We start from the raw sequence: 26273 nt of genomic DNA, 5'->3' as shown, positions 1-26273 counted from the left end.
TTTGAAGTTGTGCGGAAGGAAAACGGCGACAGAGTAGTGGAGCAGACAAGGGAGCTTGAACGAAGGACATGGAATTAAAAAGACAGCATCGTCTACAGCAGAAACGCACAAACAGCGGGCGCTGCATGCCCTTGGAAGAGGCAAAGCAACCTCTCGCGCACCGTGGACGCATTGGGAGGGCGATAGATAAGCAGGAGAACCAGGAGACAGGCGCACGCAGCGTCCCATCTTGGTACCGTCGCGATGCGCTCAACAATCCCCTTTCCCTGCCTTCCCCTGGCTCACCTTGCTTGGCGCTGGGTTATACCACGGCCGCTGCTCGTCTCTTCTCCAACGCGTATTTCGACGCCGCCGAGTGCAGCTCGTGCTGGCACGCTCGGTGCGGGTCATGGACGCTTCACCGAGCGTCATCTGTTCCGCAGCTACCGTTGCATATGTCTCCCTCTGCCCTGGTCGTGGCCCGCTGCCACGACTGACACCGCTGACACCACTGGCCGCCCTCCAGACGTACTGCGGTCGCTGCCTCTTCATGCCGGCGGGCGACTGCAGCGAGCATGGCTCTGACGCCCCCCGACCCCGCTGCTAGAATACCATGCCTGCCAGAAGAAGCCGCAGCACACGGCGCCCTCGCCCGCCTCCGCGTCTGCCCACATGGCTGCCAACATGCAGGTGGAGGTGGTTGTCCATGACTTCGGTACATCGCCAGGCCGCGCCCACTCCTCTTTCGCTGCTTCTCACGCACGCTTCGCAGGACATGTCTACTGTGCCCGGTGCATCCGAGCCCACTATGCGGATCCCGTCCATCGGCCTTCGCGCTTCCCCGTCCGCGACGACCCCGCCGTCCGCTCCGTTTAACATGGACGCATACTAGCCTGGCGACGGGGTCCGCAATGGACAAGTGGGCAACATGGCTGGCGGCGTTGGCTATTTGTCGGCCTGTGTATTGGTAGAAGCAAGCATATGCATGCTACGCGACCCACACGCAGTACAGGAGAAACGGAGAAACGCGTGCAGCTATTATTGTGCCGCCTCGCATCCGCATCGACTCCCATAATGCATCCCATCCTCTGTGTTCCATCTCCGTGGCCATCTCCGTAACCCATTGCCATTTCCGCCTTGCTCTTTCTTCCATCCCCATCCACCCATTCATCCATGGAAGCTCCCTTCCATTTCTCCCTTCATTATTCTTCCGAAGACACCTTCGCCGCGTCGCGCTCGACGGTCGCGGTCTGCAGCGCAGCCGCTGTGCTGGAAAGCGGGGCGTTGACGTCTGCGAGGTGGGACTGGACGTCTGAGAGTTGGGCGGCTTTTCGGAGGGCCTGGTGAGCGCAAGGTTGGGATCGGGCAGTTTGGCATTGCTCTGCTTGATTTTGAGGACGTTGGCGTGGGCTGTCTTCTTGAGCTCGTCGAGGGCGGTCTAAAACTGTGCGAGTGGCTGGTAGGAAAACCAGGTCTAGAGCTCGCTTCTGCGGAGGAGGCCGAGGTTGGATGCGATGATAGAGTTGAGCGTCGAGCTCAGGGCAGCCGATATGTCGTTGGTGAGGCGGGCCTCAAAGTCGTCGCCGAGAAGCGCACGCGGGTTTGAGTCGCTGTCGCGGGCGTAGGCGGCTTGCGAGTGGAGCCAGCGGTCGTGGATGGTGGAGATGGACTGCTGTGTGCGGTGCGCTTCTTCAACCTGCTGTTCGTACAGATAGCGACTTGCTCTTCGGGCACCAGAGTGCGGTCATATAGGCTGCGGCCCTGCTCAACCGTTTGGTCGTAAAGGTGGCGCGAACGCTCCGCAGCGTCATGTCGGCTGCAGATAACCTCAGGGCGGACATGGCCAAGTTGCTGGCGCTGTTTGACGACAGCGTCGTAGACAAAGGTCTGGCCTTCTGAAAGCCTCTAGAGATTGGCCCTGACGTCTACAATGCCGTTGTACGCCACATGCCGCTTCTCTCGCGTCTCGCTCGAGAAAGTGTCGAACTTGCCTAGCAGCGTGTGCAATGCCACAGCACGTCTTCGCCTCTTGCTGCATATCCTGACGCTACCCTCGCCTCCAGCCCCGCAACGTATAGCCCGAGGGCCCGGAAGACACTCACGCACGAACCAAACCTTCCCCGGTTCATGACTATATTGAGGTTGGTTGACAGTGTGCGCAGCGCCGAAGTCCACTGCTCGGCCTGTCTCGGGCGAGGCGATTGCAGATTCTCGTAAAGCGTCTCAGTGTCTACGAAAAGCTGGATGATCTCCGGAGACAGTGAGGCGTCCGGGGGCCTATTGGGGTGTGGTTCCTCCAGATTCCGATAAGCGGCCTGCAATTCGCCCCGACAGGTGCTACTGGGGGATGCCGAGCGAGGGCCAGTTTGCCACAAAACTCCTCGCTGAGGTGCCGGCGAAAGCTCTTGATGAGGTAGAGTCGTTGACCTCCTCCATCCGAGCATCCCCTCCGCGTTGTCCGTGCACTGCTGGCAGTCCGTCCGCGCTATCATGTACTCCGGCATGATTCCATGTCGCTCTCTGCCTCTCGACTGCGCGTTGTATGTTCCCATGCACCCTTGTCCCAATATTCGGAGTCACGGCGTCTGGCGTGGCGAAGCCGGTAAAGCCGCGTTCTAAATCTACGACAACCTAGCGTTTGAGCGGCGATGTGCGTAGACGTCGTGGTGAATGGCCTTGGGGGCTGGGGCTTTTTCGTTCTACGAAGCAGACCGAAGGTTAGTGAACGTTCTTTTTTCACATCGCAAGGGAAAATGACGGAAATAAAAGCGACCCATACCAAACCGCCCCATTGCGAGGACGCTGCCATTGGGCAGCTGTTGAATCTGATGCGATCGCGCGGAGACAGAGGAAGCCCGCGTATGAGGAAGGGGGAAAGAAGAGATGCAGTGGGAGATCTTTTCGGTGAGTGTGGCTGCCCAGCTGTCAACAAGTTTGCGATGAAAAAAAATGTCTGCGCTATCATGTGGAGTTCAGAGAGCTGCTGGAAAAAAGGTCAATTATTTTGGTGCGAGGCTGATATTGCGTATGTGCGCGCGGTGTTACGTTCCACCGCAGACGTTGAGAACGCAGCACGAGTCCTGTATAGAGGTGATTCTTTCAATGCTCTTCACCACGATGAAACTCTGGATCGATAATAAGGCCCAGGGTCGGTAGCGCGCGAGCGGACATGTATAAAATTGATCAAATCCTAACCTGCAGTAGAGCTTATGCCCTCTCCGTCGCCCAGAACAAGTCGTCCAGTACTTGGAAACAAGGAACCAAGTGAGCGTACAAAGGGGTGAACGTCGGAAGCCTTCAGATGCATGATCATCATGCCGTTGAACGAGTGAATCGTAAAGCTTTCGAATCCAGTAGGCAGGCCAGGAGCCGTTGAATGAGCAGGCGATGAAGGCAATGAATCTGTGAATCGTCACGTCATAGAGCATCCTATTGAGAAGCCTTCGAATGAGCAGATGGTATAGTCGTCGAATTGAATCCTGAAAACGCTGCAATTGCGAATAAAGGGATAGCGAAGCCTCCGAATGAGCACATGGCGTGGTCAGTGAATTGGATCGCCGTGCTAGTGCCTGCGAGAGCGCGATGCGGACTGCTCCCGCTGCGAGGGCTTGAACCTCTCGGCCACGGTATGCCTCACCGACGCCATGACGACGCGCCGGACGCCAGGTTCAATGCTGCGGCCTTGCAGCACGTGAGTGGGCCAGGGGGAGGGGACAGAGCGCGGGCGGCAAAGAAAGCCTCAGGCTCGTGATTGAGCAGGTTCGGGACGTGAGGGTCACCAGCAAGCCGACCCTCCGTAAGCGCGGCGAGGCGCACCTAAATGGATGCGTGCCGCGACGGCCGGAGCGAGTGCGCGGGAGCGATGCGCCGCGTCGTCGGGAGGTTGTCGGAGGGAAGCTCAGGCGGCGTTTCAGGCGTCGACTTAGGCCACGCGTTCCGCTCGTCTCCCGCATGCTCTGCAGTTGGGGCGAAGAAAGGGACCAGAAAGCGGAAGTTCTCGGCCGTGTTGGGGGTGATCTCGACTCTGCCGTCGGTGTCCCTGTTCTCGGCCAGGAAGAGCCGCTGTGGTCCGTTAGCATGATGTGCTGAACTTCCGGTCAGAGCGGTAACCTACCTGGCGGTCCTCTAGCAAAGCACTCAGCAGGTCCCAGTCCTGCCTTGCGCCGGCCGGTCACGTTACCCGGCGCTTGCGCGGCGAGGAGAGCTCATGCCCAGGTGCGGGCGCGGGTCGCTTTGACTGGGCGGCTGCCATGGTGAGGCAGAGCTAGCGCAAGCGGCCATCTTTTACAGCTGGAATATGAAGAGGCTGAGACGGTGAAGTGGTGAGCTGCCCTGGTGGAGGGTGAGTGGGCATGTCTCGTAGCGCAAGCCGGCCGTGCGCCACGCTTCGGAAGGACAAAGGATAAGAGAAAAAGAAAAGTAGGGTAACGAGAAGGCAAATTCTTTTCTGCCCATCTGTTCGAGCAGCACCCGCGGCATGGCCATTCCGTCTTTCCATATCACTATGAGCCGAAGCCGTTTCGATGGCGTAGGAGGTATGGTTAGTGGAGGTATAAATGACGCCTATATACTCTTCCCAAGCACGATCCTCAACACCTAGCTCAGCTTCAGAATTCGTCAAACCAGGTGCATGCCATAGTGCTACACACTCGGCGAGCGCTAAGAATTCCATGCTTCGGGGTCGTCGAGGGCGGCTCCGAGGAGCGTTCGAGGCTGGCGTCTGGGCTCATTCCATCGCGCGCTGGCCTGGAAGTCCATGTGCTAGCTCAGGTACTCCAACCTAGGCTCGAGAACGTTGTCCCCAATCAGTGCTTCATCGGCGCCCCATCCGTCCTCTTACTCTCACTGGCCTGCTACAGGAGGAGATTGGCTAGTAGAGCCACAATGCATTTTGTCTCTGAGCGCGCGAGCACGAGAATAAAGAAGAATGTGGTGCGCAAGAAGAATTCTGCGCATGGGGAAGCGCGGAGTAGGGCTCCAGTTGGCGGTTGGTAACGAGGCCTCGACATCAGCCCAGGAGGGATTGGTGGAGGAGATCGGTCCCACTAGAGCTGCTCAGAGATTGCCCACGTGGGGAGTAGTTGTGGATGGGTAAGCTCTGGCTGGCTGGAGAGCTGATGTGAGCTCTCCGATTGGCCACAATAATTTCTCGTCTCGAGTTTGATCGCGAAAGTGATGCTCGAGTAGGAGTCGAGCAGATAGGATAAAGCGCAAAAACAGGCAACCGAAAAATCCACGGCTGGACTTCTTTTGCCGAACAAGCATGAAGCGAAGCGCATTGATGGCCGTACGTGAATCGTCGTTGCAGTTGTGCATGGGATTGTCGAGGAATCATGTTCTTTGTTTCTAAGTTTGTGTACAACGCTCCTCTGAATATCGCCTTGCTTTACTCGAGTATTTAACATATCCCGCAATCGGTTGCTGAGCTTCACTCCAGACAGCTCGAGCGGTGCGCACGGATTAGATACAATCACTTCCTCTAGTAAAAAGCCTCCAGCCGAGGCCTAGTCTTGACTCGGAGAGTACAAAAGGCTATTTCTACCCTCCATCCCAGTCAAGCAGCGCTTCATCCAAGAGCCCACCGCAAACTCCAGGCTCAACCTCTACTCAGAGAACAACCTTCACTCCCTCGACTCTTCGAAGCTCTCTTTTCAGCAGCCCCGCCATGTCTCAATCAGCTCCTCGACGAGTTCCGTCCATCGTGGAGATATCTCATCTTATTTTCGACAGTAGGATATCAGCCGCCCAAAGCGCCGAGGCCAACCAGGAAACCGACCAAAAGCCCGAGGACTACCAGGATTGGAAGCCTCACTTGGAAGCAAGCTACCTTAAGATCTTCAAGAAAATTGACGAAGAACGAGGCTTCTTCTACGAGGGATTCAAGCAAGTTGCGCCGGCAGCAATAACCACCTGCCCACAGAACGAATCCGAATGGGTTGCCTGCTGGACCGCATTTCGGGAGCTGTGTAGCGAGTATTTCAAGCCACGCTTGGAAGAGGAATGGAACGCATCCGAATGGGTTGCCTGCTGGACCGCATTTTGGGAGCTGTGTAGCGAGTATTTCAAGCCACGCTTGGAAGAGCAAAAGGAACCTTCAGGAATGAAAGCACTGCTAGCGAAATGGTGCTCTGGAAGGAAAGCACTGCTGGCGAAATGGTGCGAAATGGAGAACGAGAACCAAATGCGAGAGGGCCTTAAGCCAAAACGACCCCAGGAAATGCGGCGCGACTTGTTCATCGACACAATCAAGAAGGCCTTCGAGAAAAAGCTGTTTGAGTGGGGTTGTCTATCATGGCTGTTTGACGAATACATATTCTTCACTCTTCCCCGGAGTAAGGACTTGCAGTACCGAATTGCGTTCCACGAGGACAATCTCTATGAAACCGCAGACTACGCTTTCGACGCCCCGGATGATGGTTTGCCTCCAGCAGCAAAAGTGTGGTTAGCACCAGCAGACGGAGACCATAGTCAGAACACGCATGACAGGATGATATTTGATCGAGATATATTTGCGCTCAAGAAGATCAATGGGCCTTCGGATAGTACCTTGTTTGGTCTCCAGCTTGGCTACATTGAGGTGCGGCCTACTGACGACAACGTCTTCTCACCCACCAAGGACAGCGAAGAAGTTCATACCGAGTGGAGTCCTACTGGAATCATCGTCTTCCTCAAGATAAATCCTGATACGACCAAGTCAGATGGACTCTTCTGTATCGACCTTTCTGCCATATGCGACTACAAGGAGGGGGGTGACAATACACGGGCAATGCTAGGTCTATGCGAGCCAAGGGATGAAAGTGATGGCCATAATACTGGTGCTGGCTTGCCTCACGACCATGAGGAGGGACATGTAGGCACGTACAAGGCCTATCGGGTGTTTACGGATGATGAGCGTATTTGGGTAGAGGAGCAATAGACTCGGGAACCTTGCGCACCATGTTTGTATCATGGAAACGCTTACATTGATTGTGATAGTGCGGACCCTGTGTTGCAGAATTGAATAGAACGTGCTCCAAGCAGTATGTTGCAGGGTGCAAACCTAGTCTCTTTGTACACGAGCAAACTTACAGGCTGGGGATAAAATCTACATAAATGAAATTGAATCCTTTCGCGTTATTGGAGCATCTCCGAGCATAGCATGATGAGATCCGTTCTTCGCAAGTACGGGCGTGTTCGTGATACCGAGAATGAGCTACTTTGGACCACATGGCCGGAGCAGTCACTTCAACTTGAGCTTTCCGAAAGAGACGGGCGCTGGTTCTGGAACTCGCAACCAGCTGGCGAAAGCACTATACATGCCGCAATCCCTAGACAACTTAGGTGTCTCGACGGCAGGCTAGAAGGAATTGAGAAGGGGACATCGACTTTCAACAACATGTTCCACAATGACATGCCAATGATAGCAACGCGTAAGATTAGTTCTTTCCAGCATCCGTCTAATCTTGCTAACTTTAATTACAGTGCGAGAAAGGTTCTATAAGCGATGCGAGTGGGAGCTGGAGAAGATTATTCGGCCATTACTCGTGGATATTAAAGAGATCGTTGAAACGGAAGTCTCGCTCGGGCTTGGGGGACTGCCAGCGGCCAAAAACACATCCGTGGATGGAACCATCCAAGACATAAAAGACCGGCTCGCGGCTACGACCTCGGAGTTTTCAAGATGGCCTGGAGCTGATTCTACAAGTGCACTAAAGGTGCCTACGCAAACGCCGTACGAAGTTCTCGTCGAAGCCTGTGTCTGGAAATGCCAAAACGGTACGCTCATCCAATGTTTCTGTCCAGGAAAAAAAGCTTATGGTTTTCTAGAACTCGTCAAGCACCCTCCAGCGCAGAAGGACTTTGATACCGTTAGAAAGCGGCTCGCGAGGAGTATCCGTGATGAGCTCAATGTCCTAAATGGACACAACCCCCACAACAAGGATGTTTATCGACCATCGACGGTGGTCCTGTGCGTGCGGTGCGGCATCACAGGCGGGACAAAACCGGTTGCGCGAAATGATACTTCAGCTACGAAACCTGTTGGTGCCTTGCTCAAACTCATCTGGGACAAACGTACCCCGAAAAACACCCCAGATCCAAGAGAATACGAGGAGTTCAGCGCCGACGGTGATGCCGAAAAAATTCTCAAGCATCTAGATGCAGAATTCAGACCACCACGTTTCATGCGGCAACACGTTGCAGGGGCAATCGATCAAGACACAAAACGAAAGGGCCCATGTCCGACATGCAGAAGAGTCCTCGGCTATATCGAGCTTGAAGATCATGATGAACAACCGCATCAAAATCCTATGCCGCCTGGTGTCTGCGCAGAATGCCCGGTTTCATTCCGTTGCGACGCGCACGAGCAGGACAAGGTAGACATACGCGAAGGTGATGCGCTTTATCGACAGATTGTTCAAGTCGTTCGGGCTCGAAAGCGAGCGCAGATTGCTACAACACTGCTCTCACCAACACTGGGGACGAAGTGGCGGAAGCTGTGGAGAAGATGGGTGTAATCAAAGGCGAAAGCTTCGAGGGAAAGAGAAAGTGGTGGAAAGAGTGCGACAGGATGCTAGGGGCCCTTCCTAATGACATGCAAGCGGGGAATGTGCAGGGGTATGAGGGGTAGAACGGTTGTATTGTACGGCGCTTCTTCGACTAGCAGGCAAGAAAGGCGATCCCGCGATTCCTTTCATGCAACTCTCCTTCAAGTAAGATTCTCTTCATTTTCAGGCGCTGCATCTCTGGGTGCTGGTAAGCATGCATCTTTTAGCGCAGCGATTCCATTCCCAGATGTCCCGGTTCGTGACCAGAAATTGTAGCGCTCCCGCCTGCTGTCCGTGAGCCGCTACTTGCTTAGTCTAAACTACCTCTTGCTGGTCGTGTTACGCCTTCTCTCTTTTGGCAAAATTGTCCTTATTCTTGAAGGTCATGCGCAGTTTGCGCTTCTCCGGTCATTCGGGCGTCACTCGCCATTTCCTGCTAAATCTTCTGCTCTCGTCATAGTCACCCCCTCGCCTGGGATATACCCATTGAAACCACTCTATCAGCCGCCAGCCCCTCGTTTCTTTGGGCACTGTATGGTAATACATCGCACGAGGACGGAGGGGCGCGGCACAAACGAGCTGAGCGTAACTTGCCTTACTAAATCTAACAAGTAAGACACATCTGCATCTGGGCCTATGTCTCCATCTGCGCCTCAAGCTCTCAGCGATGGCGATTGTGATTAACTTTGACAGTAGGGCTAAGTCGACCAGCCGCGATCCAAACCAGTCTGGCCACCTCAACCCCCACTAGCCCCGCCGTAGCACTTGGCAGCTGCTGCTCCTCGTCATTGACAGCAGTATGCTGTCCATGGATCCTTCCGAAGCTGCCCCATGCCTTCCTCGCCAGAAATCGGCGCCTTTGTGCGGCCTCTCCTTTCGCAGCGTCCCTCCGTAGATACGGAAAGCGCACGCCGGCACTGGTTGCCGAACCGGAGCATGTTGTCCCCAAGCCACGGACTCCTTGAGAAGCCTTCACAGATATCCCGCTGGTCGACTCTCGACGAATTCGCCGCCGCAAGCGAATAAACGGTACCTTCAGGTCTCGGACCTCCAGCACGCCTTCTATCGCCTTTCGCCGCGCTCTACGCAAGACACATCGCCTAGCGAGGAGAAACAGGAACACAAGGAACATACCCCACTCGCTTCCGTGCGAGCTGCGAGAGCAGGAGCTGGAGGCGAACATGCATCGGGTAGTGAGGAGCCAAAGGCAGACGACGGAGATATGCCATTTGAGCCTCCAGAAGATTTAGAAGAGCCAGATGAAGAGATCCGCAGGAAGCTAAAGCTGCTAGGTAAGGGCCTAGTATTGAACCAGACTCGTTCGGTGAACCTTACGGACGCAATTTTCACACCGAGCTCCCCAGCATGGATGACGACGACTACGACGATAGCAGCATCAACAATGAGGGAAACTCCGAACGGGTAGTGTACACTTCCTCTGGCACAGAGCGCAGCCAGCGTGCTAAAATGCCTAAACGCAGCCTTAACAGCCACTATCTCTCCAACTGCATTCGCCAACGTCTCCCTTCGCCGCGAACCCAAGCGCCATCGGCTCTCAGTCGAACCCTCTGGAGACTCCGCACAAGTGCTATCCATCCACGATACTACATCGTCATTTGCCTCCGCATATGTACATAGCGAGCCGAGCTACATCACTTCCATCTCCTCCAACTCGCTCAATCTGGGTACCACCATGCACGGCGCCCTTCAAGACTCTGGCCAGCATTCGCCCTTCTCCGCACCATCTTCGTCGAAAGTTGGGATACAGGGTGGCTATGTATTGCCTCCTGATGTCTCGACGGCAGAGCTGGCACTTAACCTTTGATCGCGGAAGCGGACCCTTCAATCGGCGGTTGCATTAGCCAAGAAAGACACTCAAGACGGCGCGTGCAGAAGTCAAATCAACCCAAGACAACATTGCCAAACCTATGGCCGTCGAACCACCGATTACAGTCAAACAAATCGCGAAATCCCTTGCGCTTTTGTAGGACGTTATCGATGAGGCTGACGAGGGTGCCAAGATGTTCAAGTAGATGCAGGCAAGGTTCGGCGTTGAATATTTGAACCATGCCCAGCTCGTCGAGCGGAATGAGAAGGTCAAGACTGAGGTCGAGCAGAAGAAGCAGGACCTGGAGGCGAAGCGGGCTCAGCTAGCGGCGGCAAGGCGGAATGAGAAGGAGGCGGATGAGAAGTATTGCGAGACGGAACAGGAGTGGGAGGGGGTAAGTACAGAGTGGAAGCGACTCAGGGCTATCGTAATGCAATAAGAGGACTGAACGTCTGGGTAAGCCCGAGTGCCGAGTGAGCGTGGGGTTGAAGGCTACCTCTGCTGGATTTCCATGCCCTAGTTGAGAATTCTCATGGTTAGGAATTCAAGAGGCCTTGCTTGGCTAGCGTGGCGTAAGACCTGTATTGAGACCGAGCTTCACCAGGACTTCATATCCGGTCCGGCGCCATACGAATGCCTTCAATGGGTAAGCTGGGGGGCAGTGAGCGTGCAGCGAACACTGTGATTCATCCTTCCAGTCAGCTCGACCGGCCGGTGAGCAATATCGTAAACATTCGCGCGGTACTAGTAATATAGCGGAGATGAGAAAAGTAACAAATGTAACGAAAGCTAGTCAGCTGAGGAAGAGCAGCTGCCAGGCAAACGATCAACCAGTCGGACGAGGCGCGCGTACCGCTCGCGGTTGTAGAAGGGGCTCGAAGTAGAAGCGCTGTGTGGCCTCGTGGCGCTTGATCCATCGCCGCCGGCGTCGAGGGCCAAAATGCGCACCGGATTGCAGGTGAGTCGCCGCGCCGCTGGCCTCGCCATCATCTGGCTATCTCCCAAAGCCGTCCACCTTGTCCAGAACGTTATCGCGGATGCCCGCCAGGCTATTCCGCTGTCAACGCCTGGCCCACGCACGCCTACACGTTCCTTAGTGCCACGGAGCCCCTTGACGCCTACTGGGTCCCGCGTGTATCCGTTGTGCGACGGCCCCGGCGACACTTCAAATGCTTCTGGGATCTGAGGTCATGGCGGACCACGCTGCTGCCAGACAGGGCAGCGGAGCATCTGTACGATGTGCTTCGGGAGACGTAGATGCGCTTCGACGCCTAATGGCACGATCCAATCTGCTGACGCGTGAGTACGGCCCGGGGAATGCGGCGGAAGGAGGGCCAACCCATTGTCGACCTGCTGGCAGGCAAATGCTCAGAAGTGTGCAGCATGTCCAAGCCAACGATGACCTTGATTGGCGTGACGCCAGGAAACGCCTTACAGATTGCTGCTGGAGGATACCCCGGTCCAGTCTCGGTCAAGCTTCTCGTTCAGGCTTTTCCCGCCCTCTCCGTTCCTGACATCTTGTAGAATACGCGCTTTGGGGAGAGGTACGCGTATGACCGTGGGAGCAAACTAAAGCTAAACTGGGCAGCCCGGCGAAGACGCTGCCGGCTGTTGACCGGGGCACTACGGAAAGCGAGCACCTCATCGTACTTCAACCTGGGCGGCGGAGATGCTGCAAAACAGGCGCAATTAAGATGGCAAAGGGTTAGGGTTGGAGCACCACGAGTGTGGTGATGGCTGCAAAGCTTGGTGCGTTGGGACGACGAAAGGTTGAAATGGCCCAAGCGCGAGCCAATCTATCGTATGCATAAATCCGTGGAAATCTTGGCGGCTTCCTCACGATTTTGCGCGCGCCGTGAAAGATCAACTTCTTCAAGCTTTGATATCTTTTCTTCAAATTTTGAAGGAGAATTCTCCAAGTTATGAAGAAGAGTTCTTGAAATTTTCAAGAAAATCCTTTAAAGCGTTGAAGAGAAATTCAAAGAAATGAAGAAACCCTCTTCATAAAGGATGCACAAAACACCACCCCTCAGATTCTCTTCAAAATTTGAAGGTTCATTCTTCAGTATATGGAGGAGAGTTCTTCAAAATTTGAAGAAAAAATAGCTTGTTATTGAAGAGAAAATGCAAAGTTTCTTATACTTGCGTATTTTCTTTTCAAAATTTAAAGGACTCCTCTATAACTTGAAGAGCAATCCTTCAAATTTTGAAGAGAATTCTTCAAAGCGTTGAAGAGAACTTTGCAGACAAAGGCGTCTTTTCTTGAAAATGAGGGGGTTCAAAGATTTCCACGGATTTATGCATACGATAGATCTTGGCGGTTGCCGTTCCTTGCCATGCTGCCATGACATCAGATTGCCACGGCAGCCCTGGAGTCCACATCCCTCGCATACATTTTCCATCAGCAAGATTCGAAGCCGCGCCTCCACGCCGGAGGCGAATAGACCGGCGCATGGCGTCGACGGCGGAAGCACTGAAAACGACGTACACTAACTCACACCTCTCCCTGGGACGACTGATTGCTAATAACAACAGCACGGTCTGGCAGTCTGCCCACCTTGTGAATACAGGCGGGTGTCGATGCTCCTTCTCCCCTTCGATGCGGACCCTTCTTCTTGCTGGGATCCCTCTCCAATGCGCTTCTCCCCTCGCTGCGATTACTGCCTCTGGCAATTCATGTCCGACGCGATGCTTCACTACGATCCCCGCGCGCCGGTGAGGCTTTCTGGCCCCATGGACATCGGCCAGCTGAATAGATATGGGGGGTGGTGGGACCCAGGCTTATGCTCGGAGCTGTTCCTTCGGACGCGTTCCTTCGCCTGCATACGAGGCCATCGGGGACGCCGCGGAACGCGGCTCACAGGATCCCAGCCTGAGTCGTTCTTGAGGGTCATGCCTAGGTCAATGCAAACGGCAGGCAACGTCTATCATCAACCTCTGGCTATTTCTTTTCTGCCCAGCGTGCATTGGGCGCACCGGTCTCCATTTCGCCCCATTCGATGCGTGGCTGCAGCAATTTTTCGCGGGCGCGGGGGCAGCTGATTTCCCAAAATGGATTGCGGGGTGCACGCTCTCACGTGCGCATCCATCCCAACCTCAGGAAGATTTCCCCTGTTCTCAGCCTGTTTAAATCCATCCACCCGCAGTGCACAGCCTATCGCAGATACATCTACTGTTTCCGCGTTATCGGACTTAATAGCCCGTTTCCTGTTTTGATTGGACGACAGAACAAGCATGGCGTTGACGATCTCTTTTCGAGCTTGCGGTCCATCATCACCACGGTCCATGAGACCCAGGGCGTTCTCAACAGCATCCCGGCATCTGACCTCAAGTCCAAGACGGACGCCAAAGGCTATGAGTGGCAAGAATGCATCACCAAGATCGAAACGGACCTCGTACTTGCCATGGAGCAGATGGGACCATCGACCCGCGACGAAACCGAAGTTGCCCATGCAGACGTCAAGAATCGCCTCGGGCGCGCCATCGGCGACTACTTCGACTTCTAGAACTTTGGCCGGCGCAGTAATGCCCATGTTTTGGCGCGCGGTGTCGCGTGGGAGCGTTAGTTGAAGGCGTGAGTACTGTGTTGGCAGGTATTCTCGGCTCGAGCCCAACTAGCTTACGCTGCTGTGGACGCTGCGGGAGAGCGACTCACCTCCGCCTTTCCCCCACGTTGATCTAAAGTCCCCATGAGAACGGAGTCGGGCTGCTCGAACGGTCGATCTAGCGTAGTCTCAATCCCGCGGGCTGCCTGTGCGATGCGTGGCGCCGAGCGGAGATTCCTATAGCTTCGAGAGCATGTGCAAGGTCAAAGACCGCATGCGCAGTCTCAGCTAGACATGCCTTGGGCTTTCTTTTTCACTCAGGAGCTGTTGTGGAGCTTTTGATCAACCAGAGCGCATTTGGAGATAAATCCCAGCGTTTTTGAGCATCTCCTTATAGATGCCACTCCCAATTCACGGCACTCGCTTTTATTCTCTATTTCCTCACTATTTCTCCCTGCTATTCTCTTCCCCTCTTCCGGGACGCGTACGGCAAGCCACGTCGGAGTTTGGAATGATATCTCGACAGCCGTTAGTAAAGTGCAACGGCCCTGTGCATTTCACAATAAGTATAACTTCTCTCGTCGGCCGCTAGTGCTCGATTGCTCGCGTGCAAAGAACTGAATGCCTTTCTAGGTTGCTCCGCCCCGCTCCATGCTGCTGAGCAGCACGCGTACCACCGCGCTGGCCTTCCTCCGTATTGTTGGAGAATTACCGCAAAGGATCGCCGAGCGAGATCCAACTTTCTAATCCGAAGGGCAACTTTCTCACGCCAGCCGTCGGGCTAGCCGAGCACGCTGTTTCCGAGCTTGACGAGTCAGGCGGAGACGGCCAAGTTCGGTACGCCTTTGGTTCTTTGACGAATTAAGGAGGGCATCAACGCACGATTGGACGCCGCCTGCTGGAAGTGCACCATCAACTACCAGGGGAACAGAGAAGCGGTGTCAGCTTTCCTACTATGCGCCTCTTTCCGTAGCATGTGCTTTCGCTACGCACCTTCTCGTTTGGTCCATCTCTTCCATCCCTGTGTTTGCAGCATCCTTCGGCTGGAGAACAAGGCTTGGGCCACCAATCTTAGCGGATCCCACTTGTAGCACTTGGCTACCAAACAGCAGTAGCTTCAGCGCTGCTCCCCTCGGAGGATCCTCGTTTACGGTGACGCCTTGATTGTATCGTTCGCCAGCGATTGCGCTCGAAACCGCTGCGCCCTGATGCTTGCCCTGCCCCGCGCGGAAGCTCGCCTTTCTCGTTGTCAACGGTGTGCTTGCGGGCGGAGACGTTCTCCTCTGAATCCGCCTCATCCTCCCAAGGCCAGGAAGCGGAGGATACACGCGCTCGATTCCAGCTCCTTGAGAGGGACAACAGAGGCCCGTGTCTGTTGCCTTCCGCAACGAAAAGAAAAACCAGTGGCGCCGCACAATCCTAGGAACAGAAGACATCGTTTCACGTCCCCTTGTTCAAAGCCTCCTTAACTCCCAACAGGGCAAGGGTTCGAATGTGTATGAGGTCTTACCAACCAAGCAGGCGACTGAGAATGGCGGAGCTCATCTCCTCATTGTACCTCAGAGGCCTTCAGGACCTTATCTAGCGATCATGTCAGCGAGATCCGCGTCATCTGTCCTGCATCTAAGTGTTGAAACTGGTCGGCTGATGCAGGCGTCCTGGGCGCTATGATGCCCGTTGCCCAAAAAGCCCAGCTGCAGGTGCCCAGATACGCAAGAACATGAAATGGACCACCGACTGCTTGAGAGGAACATCGCTGGATCAAAGCAGGAGCTGGCTTTTCAGCCTCCCTCTCCTGCCGTCCCTGCGCACGACACGCCAAAAACGCCGCGAAGATGCGGCGTCATTTTCCGACATTAGGCGTAAGAGCACGAAGCCCGAGACGCCATCACTGATCGAAGGTATTTTCTCGTCTGAATGAGTTGCCACGCCCCCGATGCAGCCGGTCCGGTCTGTTTGGCTCCATTCTGCGGTCTCACTGAGAGCGAGTACCCTCCCCACTCCGATACGCGGTCCTTCGCGCTTCGAAACTGCGAACACGGGACTCAACAATCTCTTCCACCGTCACGCGCCCACATTGAGCGTCGGGCTCGTCGCCCTTATCCGCTGTCGCGCTTCAACGCCACAAGCAACAGGTTGGCCAGTGTGATCCGCCTTCATCGTAAACAATGGGCCCGGACTCAATCATCTCATCCGCTATCGGCGTGGACGCTGAGCACCGAACTCTTTCGTCTCGTTCCTTAACCCGCACGAATACCTCAACTATTGGATTAGTCGTCAACGCCATGCGCTATTGCGTTTCACCACCGCGAGCATTGTCCCATCCGGCCTCCCGCTTGAAAATGCGCGCTAGGTCTAGCCACCTCCACTTGCCGTCAAGCGTCAATACTGACTACTAGGCTTACCCCTCTCCTCTATCGTCGCAAGCCAGCGTCAAACATCGCGCTCATCAATCTTGTCCTACCATTATGCATCTACGCTATCGGAATTAGGCTCGTCGGGCTCATCTTTCTCTTGTGCACCGTACCTACGAGCACCTCGCTCGATCATCTCGTTCTGCCATCTCCCATCTATGCTGGGCGATTGAGCTCATCGAATTTTACCGCCGCCGTGCGAGTACCCCGTGAGCATCGGGCTTATGGATTGCGTCCTGTCATCGCGCATCAACACTGTCGGCATCAGGCGTCTTTGGTTACAATGTGCCGTCACACTCCTACACCATGTGCATCGGCCCAGCCTACCTCATCCCTGAAACCTATCTTATATGCCACCGATACGCATAACGGACATCTCATGGCCCAAGCCAGGCAGCAAGAGCAGCATGCATCGACCACCGCTCGGCGCCTTGTCGCTTCGGGTTGGCGTTTGTTCTACCACATCAGTCGCCGCATCACTCATTTTCGACCTGGGCAGATAGCAAAGGCCGAGGCAGCGTTTTCGAAGGTCGAGTCACTGTTCTCCCAGGCCAAGGTATGCATCCCGTGAGCAGCAAGGTGTCGTCTCATCCACCAATTCCTGGCTAACCACACCCTCTTCTAGCTCTGCCAGGCTCTCAAGCCCGCCCTCCCAGATCCGCGTCGTCGCTTCATCTTCTTCACCACCATCTTCAGCGAGGTCCGAATACGTTCCAGACCAACCAGCGCTCCCTCGACTACCTCTGCGACTTGCTTGATCTGCCGAAGCCCGTGACGAACCGACCGAAGATCGGATCTGCATCCGCATCTACGCCCACGTCGGTCGCTCGCAGATCCCTGACACCGTCGCCCTCTCTGGCGGGAAATTCGCCCTTGCAGTTATCCCGAAAGCTTGGATCGCCTTCTCCTCTATCTTTGAGAAATCCGATCTCGACGCGCGGAAACGCTCCTGTCCCAGGTCGGCGGTCTCTGGGGTCAGAAAGGGGGCGAGGGGCCGGGGCAGCTCGTGGTAGGGGGTGGGGTAGGACGCGGGGTAGCAGTAAGGGTGGTGCAAGGGAGTCCTAGAAGGAATGGATAGGCACGTTATCGAATCTACTCTGGTTGTTTTAAAGATTTTGCTCGCCGTTTGGACTTGAGGCAGCTGCGATCACTTGGTTAACTTGGCGATTGGAGTTCGTGGGTCGAGTCCAGGACCGTGCCCGTGTTCTCAATGCTCAAAGGGAAGCGTGAGGCGTGTGAACAAGTAGATGTCTCTAACTCCCTTATTGTATTGTCACGATGTTCGCGCATGTCTGATGTTAGAACGACCTTGGAAAGAGGGCGTCTGTATACTTGATATTGGATAGGAGACGAGATTTAGAGTTGAGGTGTTAACTAATGCGTGGTAAAGTGGCTTCAAGTCTATGCAAGGACTCGGTCAATCTATTACATAAGTGAACAATGGTAGCCAGGTTGATTGTTTCTTTCTTTCTTCCTTTAGTTACTTTGAGACGAAATCCTAACCACTGTAAAGTTATATTTCATAACGTACGGGTACATGCCCCAGCGGCTACTACCAAAGCCGATGGAAAACGCATATCTCGGGGAATTGTGCTCTGCCGTTCACCACTATGCTATTGCTTGGTGCATGCTCAAGTATAGGGCTTAATGCATCAGCCCTAAGGTATAAAGTTCAATTCATAACGCTCTAAGATTCTACCCCCCGACCACCACCTCTCGAAAGGCTATTCGAGTTTCGAGTTGAGAAGAACGGACAAACGGCAGATTTGTTTTCGAGCCCGAAGCTAGTGCCCACGATGTAGGGTAGTTTTATTCAAACCTACGTTAATTGCGTCTCTTGCTCAGCATTAGATAAACCGCAATTTTAGTAAACGTCGAAGAACTCTTCCGTTGTAACGGCACTACAAACCCTATTAAGCACCTGCATGCCTGCCTTCTATTCACAGATTTGTCGCTATCGCTATCGCTATCGCTATCGTGATAATAGTTCTTGTCCCAGACATTCGTTAAGGGCCGTGATCCAGTTATACACTAACTTCATGGCCATCCTATTCTATACCGCAACTGCGTAACTCTAGCTATATCAGTTATCCTATTAGGAATCCCAACGGCTGGTCCAAATTTACACCTCCGGTAGTGCAGGGCTCTCGGCTAGGAACCAGTCAAAGCTGAATAGAGTGGTAGGAAACCTTAGCTCTCTCGATCTAAACGATCCGTGGTAGAGCTATCAATTAACTGGCCAACTTTAGCCTAAGGATACAGTACTAGATATTGAAGTAGAAAATTAAGGAATATAGCATATTAGGATAAGGTGTATTGTATTAAGTGTATATAGCTCCGAGAAATCGAAGAAATCTCTGTAGCGCCAGTGGCGCTAGTGCCCGATTAGGAAGCTTGGCGATTGTACTCTAACACTAGAGACTTAGTTTAGTATAATTCACTAGCCACTAAACTTTATCATGCGGCAGGACTTGGACTCGGATATAGCCTTGTCTTTAGTAAGAATGTTAAAGAGCTAGATTAAAGGCGTGGCATTACTCTAGTTTAAGCCCTCTTGTTTCTTCAGAGCAATAGACCGTGCAATGTAGCCCAAGCCAAGATTACATTTTGCCAAGCCTGTCATGGACCGTGCGCGCCCCGCTCGCTTACGCTATATCGTATTTTGCTTTGCCTCTAACGCCCCACACAGATACTGCAACCACTACTGTTGAGCCTGCTCAGCCCCTACATCCAAGTTGAGTGCGCCCATATATTCGGTGCGATATCTTCGAGTCCATGCTAACCCTCACTCATTAGAAGTGCCCAGTCCACGAGTCACGCTAAAGCCTTTCTACTGCTGAGGTGCCCATCTTAGAAGACAAATCCCATATCGTTTCTGATAGTAAGGGCAAGCAAGACGCGTCGCTCGCAGTGGATGAAGCAACCTGGACGCTACCGTCATCGAAGACCAGTACTCCTATATTGCGAGGTTACACCTGACAGCTAAGGCAGGCAAGAGGAGGTGCAAGGAAGTAACTAGCACAGCAAATCAAGGGCGATTTCTTTGAAAGCCGGCTTCGATATCATTTCTCCATACAAAGGAGAAGCAAGAGGGGGCTCCGGAAGCAGTCGGCGCAGCAACCAGGGCCCACACACCCTTCCTGGATGACCTGAATTTCACCGCGAAACTTGATCTGTCTCCATGACCCATTATCGCGACGAAAGCAGTTCTCTGAAGATGCAGAATCAGCTTTCCGGAGGGGCACCCGTTCACTCGGAGCCTGGAGCGTGCACCGTAGTAGACCCGCCAAGCCCTCTGTCTCTCTCCCCACCTCGCCGACTTTCTCTCTCCCAACCTCAGCACCCCACCACGGCGGTTGAAAATCTACTGAACCTCATCCGCCAGCTGCGTGACGGCACCTACGACAGCCCTGCCGAAGATATCATTATCCCGCTTACATCTGACGAATACGACGCGTTCGAGACTGCTATCAAAGCTGATACAGGCTTGCACGGTTGGGTCTACGACAAGCTCCGCTGTTCCTGGCTCGCGACTACATGCCAGCTCATTATCAAGATGGCCACTATTCCGCACGAAACATGGATCAATATAAGCATGGACGCGCTCAAAGACGCAACAACGCAAACCATCCAGGAGCTCCCAGAAACCTCCGTCGCGCACGACCTCTTCCGCACGTTGAACTTTAATGGCGGGGGCGGTGTTACTCGGCCGGGTCCGCGTACAAAAGGAAAGCTGTGCCCCGATCGCTCAATCTACTCTAACATAAACGCCTCTTGGTGCCCTTGCGTAGTCAGCGAGACCGCATATTCCCAGCAACTTGACAGCATTGAAGACAAGGTGAAGCATTGGGTCACGATGTACGAAGGCAATATCAACACCATCATTGTCTGGAAACTCCATTATGGCCCGCCCCAGTCCAAGAAGGCCATGTACCAGATATACAGGGTCCGCAAGTACGAGGAGCAGGGCAGGGTGCGTGTCGACGTTCAACCTACTCCCCTAACCTCCTTCCGCAGCAGTGATGGGCAAGTCGAGCCCGGGGCGTTCCGGCTCAAGCTCTCTGATCTGTGTCCCGCCGGCGCGCTAGAGCTCGACTCCGCGGATAATGTGGAAATATCGATTCCGCACTCTACCTTGGCAGGACTTCTCACGGAAGTTGAAGCTATTCGGGAGAAAGACGAGCAGCTAAAGGAGCCCTCGAACCGCCGCATTAAGTACAGCTTTCTGCCGCCTTCTACTACGTAAGCAGGCAGGGCATTGAGGCTCCTGCACGATAATGGCCTTCTGATAGATGGAAGGAGGCTCTTGGTATCGAATGCAGGCGCGAATGGGAGCAAGGAATCGTAAGGGAGCGACACGGATCGCGTGGGGCGGTGCAATTCTTACTGCAGTCCCAGATGAGGAAACGGTTGTAGTAACCAATCAAGCTTGCGGCAATAGCCCATTTCACATCGGGTTCCTTCTGCTCTCTTTCAGTGACTGTATTATCTTTGACACAGAATACACCTCGAATGTTGCGAAAGATTTAACAGAAAAGTCAGGGGTAGGTATGCTGCGGCGCAGGTTGCGTATTCGGCCTTGCACAAGTTGTATTATTGCATTTCGCTTCTAATTGGATGCCAAAGGGCGATATATCTGCCTAATTGTTCTAGGGGGTGTGTGTTTGCTCTGTAAGTATGTTGTCATCACGTGACGTAGCATTCACACGGAGCTATGCGATCTCCGATTGGTCAGCTCATGAAGCTGTCGGGTCCCATCGCCAGCAACACGATACCTCTGAAATCTCTTGCAGCGGCTCTATTGCTCCTCCAGTTATTCTCTCACGCGAACAGCCCAAATATAGCACAATTCAACAATGCAAGACTGTCGATACGACGATTTCAACCTCAATCCCGCCCACCCGGCCAGCGATTCGAAGCCACAGTGCGACATCCAAGATTACGCGAGACTACAACAGGCTCATAACAAATTGGAGCAGGACTACGAGGCGCTGCGCTAATGGGCACATGGGCATGCACTATGTGCGGTTCTACCACTAGGATTCGGGCACGATGCAGGAGTCGAGAATTTTACGGCAACAACCCTATCCTCGGTGCTCCGCATTAAAGAGAAGAGAATACGTACGCGATCCTGACTCAAGACCCGATAGTATAGAAGAAAGCGGTAATGAAGAGAAAGAATAGTAGTCTTATTAGCTGTGGAAAGGATTATGAAGATGAAGGGAGGGATAATGGTAAAGAATAAGAACAATGCATCGATAAAGATCAGTACACTAATAAAGAAAGAGGAATTGATAGAGAAAGTACGACGACTAAGAAAGATCAAAGGCCCGTTTTGTCCATGCTTGGGATGCGGCGGCTGGATGGGGGACTGCTGGTCGGCCGGATGGAGACGACGATGGCTGACGACAGGCTCGCGAAGCACGGCGGTAATGTCGACGGACGCCGATAGGGGTGAGTGGTTTGAGATGGGTAGTTTGGGATAGGATCGTTTGACGGTTGTGGTGAGGTGGTCTCGACGCTTGTTTTCTTGGCGGCTGCGAGAAAAGGCGCCGGTAGAGTCGAAAGGGTGACTTGGGTGCATCGCTGTGGGTGTACACCCGCCGAGTCAGGAAGGAGAAGCTCGAGGGCCACTGAGCATATGCGGATGCATTCTTCCACTCGATACTAATCGAGGCAAAGTGTTAGCGGATATATAAAGGCGTCATAACTGAAAGAGCGGAAGGATTGCATCCTTTGGCTCCGGATACAAAGAGAAGAAGCTCGAGGGGCACTGAGCGGACTTCAACTCAACATCCGGCTTTGGCGCCGTACACAATGTTTGCGTCTACGGCACAACGCAGCACAGGTTTTAGCATCGTGCACTATCGCAGTTTGCTTTGTCGATGCTAGCTTGCATAAACTTATATATACCGCTCTACCTAACATAACCTTCCCTTCCCCGCAACGCACAGACTGCGCATATCCATCACTACCACTACTGTCCGGACGTCCCCACCCCCACCAGTTGACCTGACGCCTCTCTACGTCTCGGAGCGCGTCCTTCATCCAGACAAAGACATGCCGTTACCTCAGGCGGTTCCACAGCCTCAGGCTTTGCGCAACCTACGCGACGAACGCAACCTAGAACTCTGCGACGTTCACAATGATGTGAACAGCACACCGCCCGATATCTCGATCACTACCAAGGCGGAGGAACCCGAAGGAAGCAGCCCTCGCGATAAAATATCCAAAATGATTTTCAACCGTCTCAAGGAAGATCAAAACAAACCGCTCTCTGACTGGCTTCTCTGTTACCTCTTTAACCCTGGGTTTACGTTCGACCTTGGAAGGATAGGGAGCGCATGGTACCGGATTGTTTTCCACATGAACAATTTCGAATACCCTGAATACCCCGAGCCGGATGCCGAGTCCTTACAGGGTCTTCCTTGGGCTGCCAAGGACTGGCTCGCACCCGTTTCTTGCGAACAAAAGGGAGCGGACGTAGACGGCGCGCTACCTCTTAATCGAGATGTCTTCGCTCTTGTGGACAAAAATGATATAGCCATGACCCCAACATTGTATGGCAACCAATGTGGTTACATTGAGCAGTCGACAACGGCTGAGGAGAATTGGCACCCCACGAGAATTATTGTGTTCGTGAAGATCGATGCGAAGACTACCGAGCCTGAGGGTGTTTGGTACCTCGATCCCACCATGGTTGAGGGCATCGAGGATGATTGCGACGAATCGATTCGACATCAAGTCATCAAGGATCTCTCTGGATCTACGGGCTCCGGCTACAGCTGCATTACCAGCTCTCGCTTACCAGGCAATACGTATGAGACGGGCGCTCGGAAGGCAGAGTCTCGGAAGTTTGATTCTCGGAAAGGAGTGTTCAAGGTCTACCGCGTGTTCACAGATGATGAGAGCATTTGGATCTGAGGCGAAGGAAAGGGATGCAAGTGCTATTTGCGTGGAGAGCATTTGGCTCAGAGGTAGATAAGACAAGGACAAAGGATACTGCAGCAAGTGCTATTTGCTTGGGTAGCCAAACCGCATGTTAAGGCAAACAAGTATGTGAGATCGTCTACAAATGTCATAGTAGCTTGCGCTTGACCGTTCACACTGCGCTCTCGTCGTTCTTTGCGACATCTCTAGGATGGCTGCACAGGGGCAGTCTCTGCTTTGGACACAATGGAACACATCTTTCACATTTGAACTGCGCCGCACTACAACGGGACGGAAGGCATCATACTCATTCAATTCAAAGACCATTTCCAAGAAGACAATGATGACATTGATCCCGGGGAGACTTGGACCACTGGTTGACTGGGTGCGATTGGTCCGGGAAAGTCTGGATGCATTTTCCCGTATGTTGGCGTTAGCCCCTGGGCTGCTAATATCACGTAAGGTTCAGAGGCTTATCCCATTATTATCAAGCTGACGGTGCTAGTACGAAAGCGATTGCTCTCGAGAGCCGATTGGGAAGTACGGACCTTCATCAAGCCTATCACCCAAGAGATTAGCAAATACGCCAGGGCAGAAAACGTGGGCACATCCCACACCGACGAAAAGACCGGGAATACAATCTCGATTTTGGATATTGAAGTGGCTTTGCAAGACACTGGACCGAAGCTTGAAACGCTGTGCAAGCAAGAGGGGGTTGAACAAGGGGGTGAATCATCACCGGCGGTCATCCCGACACAGACCCTTTACGAAATCCTTGTTGAGATGTCTCTTTGGGTCTGCCAAAACGGTAAGTCATGAGAGATACGAGAGAGATTGCTTGCTAACTACGAACAGAAATTGTTACGGAGTATTCTGGAGAGAAAACGTTCGAAGCGGTTCGGGAAGCACTCGGCAAAAGCATCCGAAAGAGGCTGGACAAGCTAAACGACGATCTTCCCGAACCAATCAAAGGGAGACCCTGTCGCCCACTTACCGTTGTCCTGTGTGCGTCATGCGGTGTAACCGGCGGGACGGCGCCAGATTTCGGAATGAAAGACGTTAATAAGAAGCTCAAAGAGATACGATCGCGTCGCATACCCAGCGGACATAAATTCCGACTCGAAGCTGAAGAGGTTGGGAAATTGGATCTATTGAAGGAAAAGCGGCTGAACAGCACTGATCTAGCTGCGCTTCCCAAGAAACCACGCATCATGGAGGATCATCTTGCAGGAGCAGTGGATCAGCATGCGAAGAGGAAAGGGGCTTGCCCAACATGTTCAGTTCTCTGGGGCTATATCGAGCTAGAATATGGCCCACGGCATGAGGAACCACGACTATGGGAAGACTGCGCGGAGATCGTCAGTGCAATTCGTTGCGATGACTGCACAAATCAGCCTAACTGGCCATCCGGAAGCATACAAGACGACGATGTGCTGTTTCAACGCCTTCGCTGGGCCGTACAACGGCAAAGAGAATTGCCGTAAAATTCTCTCGTTGCCACACACTCCATATCGCGAAACGCCGCCCCGATTGGCCGTGAGCGTTGTATGCGACGAGCCACGACCCTCCCCCGATCCCGATGTCCGGACATGGTGAAACTCTTTGAGTGCTCTCCGCCGCTCTTTGACTGCTCTTTGCCGCTCTGCTTTGTCTTCGTCAGCATCAACAATAAAAAGACATACATAGAATGTGCTATACGGGTGGAGACGGCGAAGAAATTTCTGGTACAGATAGGCAGAGGGGCTGAGCATAAAGAGTTTGAGGAAAGAGACAAGCCAGGTTAGAGAAGTGAGGGCTTTGAGAGGCAGCTACACTGAATAGCGACAGAGACAATGGAGATGGGGAACTCAGAGTACGAAGCGGATTGAAGCGTAGATAGGCCGAAGCGAAACGCGGGGCTTTCCCAAACGGGGAATAGCGCCCTTGGCAATCTCGTTAACGTGCTCTGGCTTTTCAGCGTTATTTCTATACACGTTGCATCGAGCCCGATAGTCGTTATGGCAAAGCTCAAGGAGAGCCAGCATAACCTCGTAAATCGAGCGACCCCATCACACAGTAGACTACCCCCACGACCTCTACTTCCCCCTTCTCCTTCCCTTGACACGCCCATATCGCCGAGCTCAACCACAAAACTCGCTACCCAGACCGCATCACCTATCCCCCGCGTTTCTCGTCCATTTTGTCACGAATACAAGAGCTACTCCACTGTCTTCTAGATCTGAGCCGCTTTGCCATACCTTCAGCGGTTATCGACAAGTCAGGACAACAACGCCGGACGACGTAGGACTGCGAGCGCTGCTGCCAATTCGTAGTAGGATGTGAAAACCCCTCTACAATGCGCAATGCGTGATCGCTGGTTGTGCTTAAATCCCTCCCTTTTAGTCTTCCTGCCAACACGATCTCATTGCCACAGACCTCTGGGTGCGGCGAACTCACATCCCGTACCTAGTATATACCTGTCCTCGATCCGTCGTCTCTGGCGTATCTAGCGTATTGGACCCACAAACTGAAATTGAAACCTTGGCTTTGGCCAATCTCATAGCCCCGTCACGAGCGTGTAATTCTAATTCGCAGTCAACACTCCCCCACAGAGACGAACACCCTTACACTCACACTTACCTTTCCGCCCCTCCGCCAGCACTGCGCCGCATCGAGCATATTCCCGCCCAGAGTAGGGCATGAAAAGAGTAATCCAAGTAGGATTACCACGCCAATTGAAGTTTCGCCAGCCAATAGGAAGTAAGAATTACGGTGTATCTACCATGCCCCGGGAAAAGCAGAAACCCTAATTTCTAGGCACCACAACGAGCGATCCATCCACGACGATAGACGGTTCTGTCCAATCATATGTCGCGACCACGTTTCGTTTCGCACCCGACCCGTATCAACGAACTTGAGTTCTCCTCGCTTCTCGCTGGGGCATGGTGTTGCTGGCAGTCAGGGGCTGCAGATCGGATGTGGTACAGCAGCATTTCACTAGGTCCCTCTAATGCTTAGTCTACAAGCCGTAAAGCGCGGTCCTCTATGTCTACAAACGATAGCGGGTCCCCTG

The 26273-nt window shown here is 53.5% G+C and overlaps 11 protein-coding genes across 11 annotated transcripts; 7 read left to right on the top strand and 4 right to left on the bottom strand.

Moving 5' to 3' along the window:
* Positions 1 to 1396: 1396 nt before the first annotated feature.
* On the bottom strand, positions 1397 to 2483 carry BU26DRAFT_600024 (uncharacterized protein; the record flags this gene model as incomplete). The annotated part of the gene is made up of 2 exons (XM_033835142.1): positions 1397 to 1675; positions 2082 to 2483. 2 exons carry the CDS (start codon positions 2481 to 2483, stop codon positions 1454 to 1456), a joined length of 624 nt encoding a protein of 207 aa, XP_033689257.1. The 3' UTR covers positions 1397 to 1453.
* A 1028-nt stretch (positions 2484 to 3511) lies between these two features.
* On the top strand, positions 3512 to 4355 carry BU26DRAFT_582722 (uncharacterized protein; the record flags this gene model as incomplete). Its single annotated transcript, XM_033834535.1, has 3 exons — positions 3512 to 3670; positions 3739 to 4046; positions 4109 to 4355. 3 exons carry the CDS (start codon positions 3512 to 3514, stop codon positions 4245 to 4247), a joined length of 606 nt encoding a protein of 201 aa, XP_033689256.1. The 3' UTR covers positions 4248 to 4355.
* Positions 4356 to 5644: 1289 nt separating this feature from the next.
* BU26DRAFT_558955 (uncharacterized protein) lies at positions 5645 to 6895 on the top strand (the record flags this gene model as incomplete). Its single annotated transcript, XM_033832629.1, has 1 exon — positions 5645 to 6895. One exon carries the CDS (start codon positions 5645 to 5647, stop codon positions 6893 to 6895), a length of 1251 nt encoding a protein of 416 aa, XP_033689255.1.
* Positions 6896 to 7117: 222 nt separating this feature from the next.
* On the top strand, positions 7118 to 8474 carry BU26DRAFT_500039 (uncharacterized protein; the record flags this gene model as incomplete). Its single annotated transcript, XM_033826464.1, has 3 exons — positions 7118 to 7388; positions 7441 to 7734; positions 7786 to 8474. The coding sequence occupies 3 exons, from the start codon at positions 7118 to 7120 to the stop codon at positions 8472 to 8474; spliced, it is 1254 nt and encodes a 417-aa protein (XP_033689254.1).
* An 815-nt stretch (positions 8475 to 9289) lies between these two features.
* On the bottom strand, positions 9290 to 10100 carry BU26DRAFT_500038 (uncharacterized protein; the record flags this gene model as incomplete). Its single annotated transcript, XM_033826463.1, has 2 exons — positions 9290 to 9586; positions 9639 to 10100. 2 exons carry the CDS (start codon positions 10098 to 10100, stop codon positions 9290 to 9292), a joined length of 759 nt encoding a protein of 252 aa, XP_033689253.1.
* A 2600-nt stretch (positions 10101 to 12700) lies between these two features.
* On the top strand, positions 12701 to 13157 carry BU26DRAFT_135284 (uncharacterized protein). Its single transcript, XM_033819737.1, has 2 exons — positions 12701 to 12816; positions 12868 to 13157. The coding sequence occupies exons 1-2, from the start codon at positions 12785 to 12787 to the stop codon at positions 13049 to 13051; spliced, it is 216 nt and encodes a 71-aa protein (XP_033689252.1). The 5' UTR covers positions 12701 to 12784; the 3' UTR covers positions 13052 to 13157.
* Positions 13158 to 13981, bottom strand: BU26DRAFT_135285 (uncharacterized protein). Its single transcript, XM_033819738.1, has one exon. The coding sequence runs from the start codon at positions 13863 to 13865 to the stop codon at positions 13263 to 13265; it is 603 nt and encodes a 200-aa protein (XP_033689251.1). The 5' UTR covers positions 13866 to 13981; the 3' UTR covers positions 13158 to 13262.
* Positions 13982 to 14830: 849 nt separating this feature from the next.
* BU26DRAFT_500036 (uncharacterized protein) lies at positions 14831 to 15313 on the bottom strand (the record flags this gene model as incomplete). Its single annotated transcript, XM_033826462.1, has 1 exon — positions 14831 to 15313. The coding sequence occupies one exon, from the start codon at positions 15311 to 15313 to the stop codon at positions 14831 to 14833; it is 483 nt and encodes a 160-aa protein (XP_033689250.1).
* A 1357-nt stretch (positions 15314 to 16670) lies between these two features.
* On the top strand, positions 16671 to 17304 carry BU26DRAFT_558953 (uncharacterized protein; the record flags this gene model as incomplete). The annotated part of the gene is made up of 3 exons (XM_033832628.1): positions 16671 to 16847; positions 16917 to 17001; positions 17060 to 17304. 3 exons carry the CDS (start codon positions 16671 to 16673, stop codon positions 17302 to 17304), a joined length of 507 nt encoding a protein of 168 aa, XP_033689249.1.
* A 1691-nt stretch (positions 17305 to 18995) lies between these two features.
* BU26DRAFT_514217 (uncharacterized protein) lies at positions 18996 to 20694 on the top strand. Its single transcript, XM_033827786.1, has 2 exons — positions 18996 to 19025; positions 19088 to 20694. The coding sequence occupies exon 2, from the start codon at positions 19473 to 19475 to the stop codon at positions 20535 to 20537; it is 1065 nt and encodes a 354-aa protein (XP_033689248.1). The 5' UTR covers positions 18996 to 19025; positions 19088 to 19472; the 3' UTR covers positions 20538 to 20694.
* Positions 20695 to 22351: 1657 nt separating this feature from the next.
* BU26DRAFT_558951 (uncharacterized protein) lies at positions 22352 to 23215 on the top strand (the record flags this gene model as incomplete). Its single annotated transcript, XM_033832627.1, has 1 exon — positions 22352 to 23215. One exon carries the CDS (start codon positions 22352 to 22354, stop codon positions 23213 to 23215), a length of 864 nt encoding a protein of 287 aa, XP_033689247.1.
* Positions 23216 to 26273: the final 3058 nt, after the last annotated feature.

The sequence above is a fragment of the Trematosphaeria pertusa genome (assembly GCF_010094035.1).
Source record: "Trematosphaeria pertusa strain CBS 122368 unplaced genomic scaffold BU26scaffold_2, whole genome shotgun sequence".
NCBI lineage: Eukaryota > Fungi > Ascomycota > Dothideomycetes > Pleosporales > Trematosphaeriaceae > Trematosphaeria > Trematosphaeria pertusa.
The sequence above is the reverse complement of the archived record's forward strand: the minus strand, read 5'-3'. Positions and strand labels throughout refer to the sequence as shown.

Excerpts from the sequence above, each read along its gene's own strand:
- BU26DRAFT_135284 (XM_033819737.1), top strand. The coding sequence starts at position 12,785 with ATGGCGTCGACGGCGGAAGCACTGAAAACGAC. Across the intron at positions 12,817-12,867 it reads GCGGAAGCACTGAAAACGAC|CACGGTCTGGCAGTCTGCCC; the intron begins GTACACTAACTC and ends TAATAACAACAG.
- BU26DRAFT_135285 (XM_033819738.1), bottom strand. The coding sequence starts at position 13,865 with ATGGGCATTACTGCGCCGGCCAAAGTTCTAGAAGTCGAAGTAGTCGCC.
- BU26DRAFT_514217 (XM_033827786.1), top strand. The coding sequence starts at position 19,473 with ATGACCCATTATCGCGACGAAAGCAGTTCTCTGAAGATGCAGAATCAG.